The sequence below is a fragment of the Megascapheus bottae genome, chromosome 15, assembly GCF_031878675.1.
Source record: "Megascapheus bottae isolate mThoBot1 chromosome 15, mThoBot2.hap1, whole genome shotgun sequence".
NCBI classification, from domain to species: Eukaryota; Metazoa; Chordata; class Mammalia; order Rodentia; family Geomyidae; genus Megascapheus; species Megascapheus bottae.
In genome coordinates, this window is record NC_143523.1 from 12,106,363 (window position 1) to 12,121,252 (window position 14,890).

Below are 14,890 nucleotides of genomic sequence, written 5' to 3' on the forward strand. Positions count from 1 at the left end.
TTGAGTAAAAAGTAGGAGGTAAGTTATAAGTACTCTCATTCTTATTTTTTTAATGAAATTTAAAAAAAACTTAGTTCTGGGGCCGGGAGTTTGGCCTAGTGGTTAAAGTGCTTGCCTAGCATGTACAAAGACCCAGGTTCGATTCCTCGGTACCACATATACAGAAAAAAACCGGAAGTGGTGCTGAGGCTCAAGTGGTAGAGCTCTAGCCTTGAGAAAGTCCAAGGACAGTGCTCAGGCCCTGAGCTCAAGCCCAGGACTGGCAAAAAAAAAAAAATAATAAACAAATAAAAAAACTTAGTTCTTAAATGAACAATTTCTGACTTAAAGTATGACAATCTATTTCATACCAATGTTTTTTCTTTATAAAGAATAAATTTTAGCCAGGCACCAGTAGTTTACGCCTGTAATCCTAGCTACTCAGGAGGCTAAGATCTGAGGACTGTGGTTCGAAGCCAGGCCAGGCACAAAAGTCCTTGAGATTCTTATTTTCAATTAAGAACCAGGAAATTGGAAATGGAACAGTGCTAGCACAGAGTTGGAGAGCTCAAGGACAACCTCCATGCCCAGAGTTCAAGTTCCAGGATGGACACACAAAAAAGAATAAGTTGTGCATAATATTGTGCAAAATATTCCTATTATAAGTTCTAAGATATTGTTTGTAAAATTTCATGGTTGAAATTATTTTAGAGCAAAGAGAATACTTAATGAAGTATTATCCCAATGACAAAGAAAAGCAGAAATAGGGACAATAACAATCCAAGCCACGTATTTAACATAAGACCCTATCTTGAGTAAAAGCTGCAGAAAAAGGAAGTAACTGATTGGCTGAAGGGTTAGAGTGTCTGCATAGTAAGAATCAAGCACTGATTTGAAATCCCAGTACTGCCCAAACCAAAAAATAGATTTGGCATTATACAGACAACAGGAATACATTAGTTTGTGAAATAATTAAAATTTTGAGAATATAATTAAGAGCCAGGAAGTGGCATCATGGCTCAAAGGGGTAGGGCGGTAACCTTGAGCTGAAGAACTCAGGGACAGTGCCCAAGCCCAGAGTTCAAGTCCCAGGGCAGACAAGAAAAGTGGGGGGGAAGGCAACAGACACATAAAAAGGGGCCTAATATTACTGGTCATAAAAAATGCAAATCAAAACATTAAACTTTCATCACACCCCAGTTACAATGACCACTATCAAGAAAATAATAAATGCTGGCTATATTCTGAGAAATATAAACTTTATACTTATGTAATCTAGAAATGGCATTGCATGTAAAAGAGTAGTATTTAACAATAATATTTAATATAAAGAGTCACCAAAATTTTCTGTGCAGAGGATAAACATTTTCAGGTTTTTTGGCCAGGAGTTTGGCTTAGTGGTAGAGTGCTTGCCTAGCATGCACAACGAACCAGGTTCGATTCCTTAGTACCACATACATAGAAAAAAAAAAACATAAATGGTGCATGTCTCATATGGTAGAGCTCTAGTCTTGAGAAAGCACAAGGACAGAGCTCAGGCCCTGAGATCAAAGCCCAAGAAGGGGAAAAAATATTTTCAGGTTTTTGATCAATATGAACAATTTCTTTTGCATCTGTCTCTCTAAAAGTCTCCAGAACTTGATTTATGAGCTATCACAAAAACTCTCATTTCTATTTTAAGTAGTTGTTTCATATTACCAGTATCTATACTTTCTCATTAGAATAATAAATATAATTTAACTACTTAATAAACTTAAATAACAAATTCAATGATCACTCTTTAAATTTATGTCAAATGATTAAATAATAATTTTTAAAAGCACAAAAGGCATGTTGTAAAATGTTTTCACTCATATGCAGAGAAATACGTATCTATATGTATGTGTATATATTTATGAATGTATAGATGTATACACATACATATATGATATAAAGAATACACAAATAAATATGTCATGTTATATAATATATACATATATATACAATATGACATAAATAAAAATTTTCTAGGTTATAATAATTTAGAAGGTAGTAACAAATAATTATCCAAGTAATAGTGCTAATATAATTATTATGTCTTATGGCATAACTGGGAGAAAATTAATATAATTATTCCTCTCATTTCAAAACATAGGCATAACATAAACTGTCTTTCCTTCCATATTTGATTAACCAGTAGCCTATCTAATTTTATGATGAAATGACTTATCATCTATGTTCAAAATGCTAGTATATCCGTGATAAAAATTTATAGATGACAGGTTTATGATTTGGTGGTTCTTTAATTTAATCTGTATAAGAGTCTCAAAGACTCTCCTACCCTGGCTGGCTGGCATCCATCATGATCCTAAGATCTTAGCCTCCAGGATAGCTAGAAATACATTTTATATTTTTGAAATTAGGGCAAGTGGGAGAAAAAATATGAGACGGGTAACAAGAAATGCACACTCTGCCTTACGTATGTAACTGTAACTAACCCTTCTGTACATCACCCTGACAATAAAATTAAATAAAGAAGAAAAGAATTAGACTAGATGATATTTTTATTTCACTGAAAAGATCAGAACCTAGGGAAGAATGAAAATCAGAATTAAAAATTCAAGAAAAATCCTTAGCACCATTTTCACAAAAATACTAAATCTAAATTATACAGTCAGTTTTCAGTTTTACTTAATAGTGATTTACCAAATCTCATTTACACAGAAGTAGGTAATTTAGATCCAATCTAATTTAATTTAACTTAAACTGTGAAATAGAAATGACTAGCAGAGTGTAATAAAAACAGCTTGATAATAGCATAAGAACAGGTCTGAGGACCAATGAAACAGAACTGAAGACTCAGAAATTAACCCGTACCACTATGGCCACCTAATCTTGGTAAGGGAGCAAAAAAATACAATGGAAGATAGACAGCCTATTCTACAAATGGAGCTGGAAGAATTGGTTACACACCTGTAGAAAACTAAATACGAGACAAACCAGGTCTCCGTGACACAGACTTGAAACTCGCTTAATTAACGACCCAGAAACAACAAATTAAAGAAAAGTCGGACAAATGGGACTGCATTAAACTGTAGAGCTTCAATATGGCAAAGGCCACAGCTAGCAAGATAAATAGAAAGCACACTGAATGGGAGAAGACCTTCATTAACCATACAACAGAAAAGGGCCTCATATCTAAAATATACCTAAAGCTAAAAAAAATTGAATCTCTCAAAAACAAACCCTCAAATAAACAGCCATCCCATTAAAAGGTGGGCTAAAAGGTGGGCTAAAGACTTAAAGAGAGACTTCTCTGAAGAAGAAATAAGAATGGCCAATAGAAATGAAGAAATGCTCAACATCTCTGACAATAAAAGAAATTCAAATCAAAACAACTTTGAGATTCTACTTCACCTCAGTTAGAATGGCCATTATCAAAAAATCTAATAACAGCAGATGCTGGAAGGAATGTGGCCAGGAGGGAACACTACTACACGGTTGATGTGAGTATAAACTTGTTCAACCACTCTGGAAAGCAGTATGGAGATTCTTGAACAGACTAAACATAGAGCTCCCTTTGACCCAGCAATTCCACTCCGAGCATTTACCCAAATGTCCAAAAACAAGGCCATACTAAACCTATCAGCACAACTATGTTCATTGCAGCATTATTTACCATAGCTAAGATATGGAAACAATCAGATACCCCTCAGTAGATGAATGGATCAAAAATGAATAGAAACAATAGAATTCTATGCTGCCATCAGAAAAACAGCTTCCATTTGTAAGGAAATGAAAAGACTCGCAAAAAAAATCATATTAAGTGAAGTATGCCAGACACAAAAAATCATAGGCTCTGTGGTTGCTCTCATTTGTAGTAATTAATGTATGACTAAGATCTTCCTAGCAGAGGATCACAACAGCTCAAAAATCATGTGCATATGGCCACTTAGGATGAGGCTAAGTGAAATGAACTCCCGGATAGGGAAACAAATGGTTTATATTCATGATTGTTGCATTTAATAAACAATGAGAAGTTATTTCTTTATTTTCCCTCTTACAGTTTATCCCCTGTTGTTTCTTTATCTGACTTTGGTACCTGGTGTATATTGTATATACATTTTTATTTGAATTAGAGAAAGGAAGAGGAAAACAAAATGATGAGACAAAGAACAAAGTGTGAACCAATGTATGTGATATTTACAAGATAATATGTTGGAAATGAACTTTACAACTTGAATGGGAATAGGGGAAGGGAAGGTAGGAGAAAAACATGGGAAGGGGTAACAGTGTTCAAGAAGTAATATACTCACTACAAATGTACTTGTAACCCTGTATAACATCACTCTGACAATAAAATAAAATTTAAGCCGGGCACCCTAGCTCACACCTGTAACCCTAACTAGTCAGAAGTCTGAGATCTGAGGGTCATGATTCAAAGCCAGCCTGGGCACTAAAGTCCATGAGACTCTCATTTTCAATTAACCACCAGAAACCAGAAGTGGCACTGTGGTTTAAGTGGTAGAGCGATAGCCATGAGCTGAAGAGCTCAGTTACAGTGCTCAGGCCCAGAGTTCAAGACCCACAACTGACAAAATAAAAAATAATAATAATAATAATAATAAATTTAAAAATAAATAAATGAGTAGCAGTATTGTTGGACAATACAAAGTATTTCCATTTCTGTTATTAGCATTATAGCTACACTATATTTTCTCATTTTATTGTCAAGATTCACTAGTATGGAATAATAAGTCAAAAAGAATGTTACCAAACAATTTTATTTCAGAGTCTCATAATAATCAAGTTAGTGGCAAGAAGGCCAGCATTCTAATAAGTATATGTGTCTGTGTATCTGTGTGTCTCCACTTAAGTTACCGGATTATTGTGCATTTATTATATAACAATATGTATCAGATAGTCACAACTAAAATTTGTTAAAGATATTTGAATGAAATATTTTGCAATGATTGCCATCATAAGCAGTTTACAGAGAACTTTTACAGGGTACCTGGGGAAAAAATGATATTTTCAGTGTTCTATAATTAAAACCCAAGTCTGTTAAAAAAGCAAAAAAATATAGGTAGTATCATTCCTGAAACAATCAACACTAACAAGCGGGTTACATTAGACATGTCAGAGCTCATAGGAAACATCGAGAATTAAAAAAAAAACTGATATATCAACAATCCATAAATAAACAAAAATCAAAATCAGCATTATAAAATTAGAAGTAGTTCACTGTCTATGAGTTGAGTATCTAGAACAGATTCTGAGTAACACAGGCATAGAAAGAATGTTAGAAAAAATAATTTCAAAGCAAATAAAATTTGATGAGAAAGAAAAGGCAGAAAAGGAAGAGTGAAATTTAAATGGAAGGAATATTTTTTAAAAAGAATTATTGGCTAGTACTGAAAAAAGAATGATTGGATAATACTGAAAAAAATAAATGGAGAAATAAGTGTCATTTATTACCTATCTATCTTAGAAGTTTGCATGAACAGAAAGAGTAAAAAAATTATGTGACAGTAGAATGAGAAATTTGTATGGTATTTAAGAACAGAAAGGGTACCTACACATTTCCTTCTTCTAATATGTAATGCAGTGCTTCAATGCCTTGGCATACAATTCATATTTGACTTGAACACAATGAAACTAAAACGTTTAAAATCAGAAATACTCCTACAAAGAAGTTTCAATTCCTTATATGGATATTAGAAATTGTTTGATAATTTGGACAATCACACCAAATGTATGTGAGAGAAAAAGTCTGCTTTAAGTATATTTTAATGGTAATTATCAGAATAACAGACCTATTTTGCTATTTAGAATGTGAAACATTTCTTTTTTAAGATGTACAGCATGAAAAAAATAAGCTCAACTAAGTTTTCATTTCAAAAAAGTTATCTCCAGTCCAATCTTTTTGCCAAATGTACAATATTTTCTTTCTAAAATATGTTCTTAATTAACTCTTTTAATATGTTACATATGATTTTAAGTAAATTTAATGATCATATTTTATCTCCTCTATATAAACACAATGTACCTCCCCTACCATCATTTTCCTACTATCTAACCAGTTTTCTAGCTATAAAATTTTTATTTGTTCTCTGATGAAAATTATTTAATCACAACTTTGGAAACTGATCCTCGTGTCTAGAATTCCATTTGAAACATTACTTTAGTATTTCTTATGCATCTTTAACTACCTCGTTCCAAGATAATTCTGAGAATCTCTCTTCCTTAATGTCTTAACTGCAACAGTGACAGAAAATTTAAGATAACCTATAGATACTTGAATACTATTTATACTCTTGCTACACCATACAAATTACTCAGAGAACAATTTGTGATCTAACTCAATCCAAAATATGTTTCTAAAACTCTGCAAAAACTTAGTTGTTTCACCACTACTTTTTCTACAGCTAAGTTTGACTGCTATAAACTTAACTAAGCTAACATAAAATTGAGTAAATATATATGTTCAAATAGAATCTAAACACAGAAAGAGATATTACATTCATTAATTCATTAATTAATTACTAATATGATGTCATACTTGGAAAAGCAATCTAACCCATAAGTACCTATGAGTTATCTCTACTATCAGATTTCAAAATTCTATATAGAAATACCAAAAATAGTTAATTTTAAAAGCTTTAATTTGATAACATGCAATAACATATTCTGTTAATACTAAAAGAAAAATTTAAATACCATGAAACTGGTTCATATTTAAGATTAGATTTTTGACATTTGCTAACTTATTTTCTATAATCTAGTAATATAAAGAATGTAAATATTCTTATAGTTTAGAAAGTAATACTAGTATAGGTAGGAATTTATAGAATTCCTTTTTCTTAAAAATCTTATTAAAACTGATGGTGTAAAACTAATGACATGAATTTTAGACAATTCTATAATGGAACTAAATATTAAAATATGAAATAGTTATATAATAAAATGATTCTTTTCTGGGTATCAGTGTCTCATGCCTGTAATCCTGGTTACACAGGAGGCTGAGATCTGAGCATCACAGTTCAAAGAAAAGTCCCTGTGAGACTCTTATCTCCAATTATCCACTCAAAAATTGAAAGCAGTGATATGGCTCAAGTAACAGAGCACGAGCCTTGAGTAAAAAGCTGAGGGACAGCAACCAGGCCCTGAGTTCAGGCCCCAGGACTAACAAGAAACAAAAAGAAAAAGAAATTACTATCAGTCAGTTCTGTCTAATCCTAAATCTTTAATCAAGCATCAAATTATATTCAGTATACCCTGAACATAAATAAGATTAGTAAAAGCACAGAAATAGGGTGAATCAAAGCACAGTAAGTAATTTCAAGTTACATTTTTAAGAGGATATCTACATTCACCACATTAATTTAATCAGAAAACCCAAACATCCTAGATGTTTAAGATTTTCAGCATTTTTTAGAATATAATAATCTTCGAAAATTATATTATTTTTGGTTGATCCTTGGGCCTGAACTCAGAGACTAAGCTCTGTGCCTTAGCTTTTCTGCTCAAGGCTAGCTCTCTATCACTCTGAACTACAGGCCCACTTTTGGTTTTCTATTAGTTAGTTGGACATAAAGAGTCACAGATTTTCCTGCCAAGGCTGGATTTGAACCAAGATTCACAGATCTCAGCCTGCTGAAATGAAAGGATTATAGTCATGACTCAGTGCCCAACTAGTAACAATATTTTATTTTATATGTTTTAGTATTATTCGAGTCAAAAACTATATCTATGGTATTTCTTTGGGAAAAAATAGCATTTTTATAATGAAAATTTCAATGATTACTAGAAATAAATACTCAACAACCCTCTTACTCTTACCTGTATCTTAATAGGCCAGGAAAAGTTGCTGATGTACACATAGAATGTAATATTAGGATTGCTTCTAAAGTTAAATTTTTCATAGGAAAAACTATCTCTGTATTCTTTTATATTAGTCTTGGAAACTATAGGAGTTTCTTCCCCAGATATTGTTCCACCTAAAATGTAAGTGATAATAACAAATTTGAATAATTCATATACGAAAGAGATCTTTATTTTTAAACTATAAAAGTGTACATGTTCTAAATTTTTCATTAGCATAAATTAAATATATGAGTATTATTGTGATATTTACAACAGGACTTTTACCAAATCCCTATTATCCATATTGTTCTTTCTCTCCTTTTTAATTTTTTTTGGACAGTCATGGGATTTGAATTTCAGGGCGTGGACAATGTGCCTCACCTTCTTATGGTCAAGGCTAGTCCACAGAGCCATTTCTGACTTTTCTGTTTATGTGGTACTGAGGAATCTAACCCAGGGTTTTATTTATGCTAGGTAAGCACTTTACCCAAGCCACATTCCCAGCCCTATTTATTTGGCCAGTCCTGGGACTTGAACTCAGGGCCTGAGCACTGTCCCTGGACACTTTTTGCTCAAGGCTACTGCTCTACCACTTGAGCCAGAGTACCACTTCTGCCTTTTTCTGTATGTGGTAATGAGGAATCAAACCTAAGGCTTTGTGCATGCTAGGCAAGCACTCTACCAGTAGGCCACTCTCCCCCGATTCTTTCTTAAAATACCTTTTAACGAGTTTTGGTTTCTTATCCTATTTCCATTCAGATAGATAGATAGATAGATAGATAGATAGATAGATAGATAGATAGATAGATAAATAGATAGATAGACAGATAGATAGATGGATAGCTTTATAATATTTATCACTTCATAACTCTGCCTTTCCTTGCTCTCCCTTTCTTTTGAGGTACTGGAATTTGAACCTCAGGGCCTTGGAATTGATAGGTGGAAGTCACCCTTCCAATGCAGCCACTAATGCTATTTTTAAATGCATGATACACTCAATTTTTATAACTGATCTTATAAAATATAACTATCATAATATGCTCACATTTGATAAAATAGCTGGCCATATGTAAAATGGAAATAATTTAGTATAAGACTTATTTTGAAAACTTATAACACTGATTGCTGCTAGGTACTGACTTTAAGATTTGATAGCCTTTCCAATAACAATTTCACACTGAAAGTAGTGTCATCTTTTTTTTACGTCAAATTCAGAAAGATAAATGCACTTGTTCCAAATCTGTAGCTCTAAGAGTAACCTTCACTTTGGAATTCAGGCATGCGTGGCTCAAGAAATTAAGTTCCTTCTTACTACTCCACAGACTATTTAAAAAATATATTTTCACATGTTTCAATTTAACTAAAAAATTTAAGAGAAGTCTACTTATCTGTTTATTTGTAAATTGAAACATCACTAACTTTAAATAAATTAACAAGAAGTCGTAATATAAAACATGACCTAAATGTTCAATTAGTCAAACATACACTGGGTACTCAATAAATATTTATTCAATGTAACCAAATGGAACAATGCATTTCCAACTACTTTAACAAGACATCCATCTTAATGAACATTAAAAAAAGTAATTAGAATTTATATACTCAATAGTTGAATTAATTTCCAATTGATCTTCTATTCCAAAATTAGTTTTCATGCTTTCTTAAGATGCATACTCTAAGCCAAATACTGGTCACTCATCCCTCTAATCCTAGCTATTCAAGAGGATGAGACGTGAGGATGGTGGTTCTAAAACAGGTCATGCAGGAAAATAATGTCTTACCTTACTAAAACAATGAGACGTATCTTCAATTAACTAACAAAGTGGTAGAGCAGTAGCTCTGAGTATAAACATCAGGGACAGCATCAAAGCCCTTATTTCAAGACCCAAGTCTACCACCAAAAAAAATTGCATGTGTGTTTTTTTTTTTTGTGTGTGTGTGTGTGTGTGTGTAAATGTGTGTACTAGGATACACTTACAATGTAAGTATTGAAAAATACATTGGGATTTCATAATTAAGCATAAGTGTTTGAACCTCTTCTAAGTCAATTTACACACTTTATTATGGTATATTTGTACAGTTTCTTTTAAACTCCTCTTAGGACTGAAGGTGACAAGAGGAAATTTGAACAATTGAAAATAATAGAAAACATAGTACTTCTTTAAGTATTTATGCCTTCAATAATGAAAACTCATCAATCACCAAATAACAAATCTATCTTAATTAAAGTCACAGTATTTCAAGGCTAGGACTTTGGCCTAGTAGGGTGCTTGCCTAGCATGCACAAAGACCCAGGTTCGATTCCTAGGAACCACATACATAGAAAAAAGCCGGAAGTGGTGCTGAGGCTCAAGTGGTAGAGCTCTAGCCTTGAGAAAGTCCAAGGATAGTGCTCAGACACTGAGCTCAAGCCCAAGAATGGCAAAAAAAAAGAAAAAAAATCATAGTATTTCAAGATATTGCCATTTTTAAATTTAAGATTACATAATATTTTAGGAATCAAATTGTAATTCAATGAGATAGTTAACTTTTATCAGACTCAATAATTATGGAAATTTTCAATTTTATTTATTTAAATGAACAGATAAGCATGTTAAAATAGCTTCTATATAATAGAACTTGTATAAGACATGGTATTGAAATAATTTTACCTGTTGAGCCCATTGACCATGTGATGTTGAGATTAAAGTTGTTCGATGCATTAATTGAAATATCCAAATTTTTGTTCGACTACAAAAAAAAATAAGATTAAAAAGCTGAATGTATTAAATATATATAACTTACTCAAAGTAGTTAACTTTTACTAGAATTGATCTATAGTGGGTTAGAAAGCAAACATGTCAAAATATAGGATAGGTATAGTCAACATAAATATTGTTTATTAATATTTTATTATTGGATAAGTAGAAAGCCTTAAGCAAGAATCCATGTTAATTTTAGAGACTGTTCTCAGGTGAATAATTTTGAAAGAATAAACAAAAAGATAATATAAGCATTCCTAGTGACACTTGTGATAATTTTAGGATAAGTACATATATCTGAGATCTTGGATTCCACTGGGAAAGATAATTAAAAGTAACACTGAATGTTGTTACTTTTGAAAATGCTAGGTATTTATATCCACTGAAAGAGAAACATTAATGATAGAGAAGCACACTAGAATTTTAGCTAGACATGTGGAGGATATTAGAAAAGTATATAAACTCTCAAATTTTGAGTCAGATATTATACTTACATTAGATCTCTTAGGTTCTCCAAAAACATTACAGATTTGGAATAACAACTAAAGCACAGTAAGTCCATGACAACAAATGAGATTCTGATAGATACTAAATTAAATGTAAACTCTGAAAAAATTATGTTGACCATATACAAAAAAGTCAAAATTTCTATGATTACGTTTATATGATGTAGCTATATGAAATACTCTATATGAAATGGTGCTGTGGCTCAAGTGATAGAGCAATAGCCTAGAGCTGAAAAGCTCAGGGACAGCACCCAAGCCCAGAGTTCAACACCACAACCAACAAGTAAATAAATAAAAATAATGCATAGAGACCAAAAATAGAATTATATTACCTGAAACTAGAGAAAGGAGAAAATATGGAGCTACTATATAATAGATGAGGAGTTTCTACTAGAAGTGATAATGGTTTAGAAAATAGTGGTGTTGTAAAGGTAAATGACCTATACATCACCTCTAAAACAACAATAAAGAAGAAACAGTGGTTTTGATTGCACAATATTATACACGTAATCCTCCTAAATTACACAACTAAATTCATTCTAAAGTGATTTAAATGGACAATTCATGTATCCTCACAACTAAGTCAGTGGTGATTATAATGTACTTTGGAGTATTTATTAGAGAGAACATTCTATTTGAAAGAATATATCTTGAAAAGCCTTATGGAAGTGAAAAATGAAATATGTTCTTACTTGCATATGTACTCTTTTAATATAGAGAATAAGTAGAAATACAGAATAAACTATTCTGTGGGTTCAGAATTGTATTCAATGGGAAAAAATTTAATATATTACTTACCAGAAAGTACAAAGATTTATCTTAAAAGAAATATACAATAAACTTTCAGAATATATTTGATTGTTATTAAAATATGTGGCATAGCTTTAATAATATGGATTAATAATATATAATCATTCATCTATTAAATATAATAAGCTACATGTCTGGTATTTCCATTCCTTTAGCTTTAACTAATAGGTTAATAATATTTGTGGAATAATTTCATATCTCCTTACAGCCTTTCGTTAAAATTATACATTGGTGTTAACATTTACAATTAATATTTCATACATGTAAACTTAGAAGATTAATAAATACAGCAATGGTAGAAATCATAAAAACTGGATTTAGAAAAAAAGATCAGTAAAAATAATAGTGTGGAATTCTAAGAAAACAGTTGAAAATACTAGTTTGAATTTATGTCATTTATTTTCAGTTAAAACTATTCTAACGTTGTATATAATTATGCCCATTAATTATATAAAAACATACATAAGGGGCTGGGAATGTGGCTTAGTGGTAGTATATGTGCTATGCATGCATGAAGCCTTAGATTTGATTCTTTGGTACAACAGAAAGAAACAGAAAAGACTGGAAATGGTGCTGTGATTCAAACAGTAGAGTGCTAGCATTGAGCAAAAGAAGCTTAGAGAAAGTGTCCAGGCCCCAGGATCAAGCCCCAAGATATATTTTTAAAAAAAACATATTTATGTATATATGTACCATATAACTATTTGTAAAAATTTTAAATATCAAATTCACATATTCTCTGAATAACAAGGATACCAAACTTATATGAAAAGAAAATTACCAAATTTACATATAATTTTACATTAAAAATTTATAGCTTAGGGCCGGGAGTTTGGCCTAGTGGTAGAGTGCTTGCCTAGCATGCACAAAGACCTGGGTTCGATTCTTGGTACCACATACATAGAAAAAAACTGGAAGTGATGCTGAGGCTCAAGTGGTACAGCTCTAGCCTTGAGAAAGTCCAAGGACAGTGCTCAGGCCCTGAGCTCAAGCCCAGGACTGGCAAAACAACAACAACAACAAAAAAAAACCCAACTTTATAGCTTAATAATTGAGATAAATTCATAATTAAATTATAAAAAAAAACAGATCCCTTCATACCAGAAAAATTCCATAATGAAAGATGACATCCCTTACCTGTTCTGGGTTTGCTATGAAGTTTATGGCAGTATGGTGGCGATCATCTTCCTGCAACAAGCTGAAGGTGAACTGATAGTCTATCAAAAGACTGTCTGCAAGAAGAAAAAATAGAATCTTGACACACACAATAAAAATATTTTCCTCAAAAAGAAAAGGCAAAACTATACAGCAAATTAGAATTAATGATCACTTACATTAAATATTAGTAGCCAAATCAAGACTATCAAATTATTGTCATGAAGCAAAAGGAAGCAAAGTGTAGATATGAAGATGTCTTTATTTCTTAAAAATTGTATTATTCTCTTAGACACTACACATGACTATATAGACACTCTGGAAACAATGTAACAGTAAGAAGTAATGTCATCTATACCTTTTCATCTGGAGAGTAATTAAATTACATTTTAATCTATTTTGGTCTAATTAAAAATCCTATGAAGATTCTATGAAGATACAGTTTTAAATGTCCTACTGTCTTTTTAATTAGATAGTATTTCAGTGTCTACTATAATATACTTACTTTCTCTATCACAAAACTTCTATAAGATGGACATTGGTAGTGCACATCAACAAATGAAAATTAGCAGTATTTCTGTACATCAGTAACAAATAGGATAAGGAAAAATTGGAAAACAGCTTCACTGACAATTGCTACAAAAAAAAAAAAACCTTAAGAAGAAACAAATGTAAGAAGGCAACATTCTCTAGAATGAGCACTATAAAACCTTGAGGAGAAAAATTGGAAAAGACACCAGAAGATGTAAAGAACTCATGTGTTCTTTGAATGGTAAAATTAACACTGTGAATATGTTGACATTCCCAAATGCAATGCCATAAATTCAATGTTATGCTCATCAAAATCATTCTTCACAGAGAAAGATAAGTAACACTAAGCTTCACAGGGAAGAACAAAAGATCTGAAGCAGCCAAACTAATCTTTTTTTTTTTTTTTTTTTTTTTTTTGCTGGGCTTGGGCTTGGGCTCAGGGTCTGAGCACTGTCCTTGGACTTTCTCAAGGCTAGAGCTCTACCACTTGAGCCTCAGCACCACTTCCAGCTTTTTTCTATGTATGTGGTACCAAGGAATCGAACCTGGGTATTCGTGCATGCTAGGCAAGCACTCTACCACTAGGCCAAACTCCCAGCCCCACCAAACTAATCTTAACAAAAAGAAAAAAAAACAAAACAAAAGAAAAAATATGCAAAAAAAACAGTATCAGATTTAAGGTTTACTACAAAGCCATACTACCAAAAGCAGCTTGACACTGGCAAAAAAAATATCCAAATATATTCATACAAATAAATGCATGCCTGTATAGCCAATTGATCTTTTGCAAAAGAGCCCAAAATATACATTGGAGAAAAGATAGCCTCTTCAACAAATGGTGTATACTAAACAAGATCTTAATGCAGAAAACTATAGTATCTGCTTTAGTTCATAAAAGACTTAACTATGAATGATGAACAGTTTGCTAAGGCACATTGAAATTGTACAGTTAAAATGTCAGTGTATCTAGGCACTAGCTACTCAGGAAGCTGAGATCAGAGGACTGCAGAGTCTATGAGACTCTTATCTCCAATAAACTACTCAAAAAAAGCCAGAAGTGATACTGTGACACAAGTGGTAGAGAACTATCTTTGAGCTCAGGGACACTGCCCGGGCTCTGAGTTCAAGCCCCAGGACTGCAAGTTTTCTCTTCAGATTAATATTTTAGGTGAATAGAACACTCAGAATCATGCACATACCTAAGTAGAACAAAGAAGTTGAAGACATCAAGTGCCTATTCTCTTGATGTTTCCATTTTAAGTCAGAAATCAGAAAAAAAATCAGTTTTAAGAGTAAACAAGGTGATGTGATGCGATGTGATGT

The 14,890-nt window shown here is 32.2% G+C and overlaps 1 protein-coding gene across 4 annotated transcripts in view; it reads right to left on the reverse strand.

Annotated features, from left to right (window-relative positions):
- The window catches only part of Atrnl1 (attractin like 1), a 468,762-nt gene that overhangs the window by 343,660 nt on the left and 110,212 nt on the right, over window positions 1-14,890 (reverse strand). For all 4 annotated transcript variants that reach the window (XR_016537794.1, XM_090345791.1, XM_090345795.1 and 1 more), the window contains exons 22-24: window positions 13,019-13,113; window positions 10,476-10,554; window positions 7,801-7,958 (exon numbers count right to left, since the gene is read on the reverse strand). Coding sequence is in view for 3 of the 4 variants with exons in the window: in XM_090345791.1 (XP_090201917.1) it covers window positions 7,801-7,958; window positions 10,476-10,554; window positions 13,019-13,113 (332 nt within the window). In the remaining variant the exon portion in view is untranslated. The remainder of the gene's footprint in view (window positions 1-7,800; window positions 7,959-10,475; window positions 10,555-13,018; window positions 13,114-14,890) is intronic.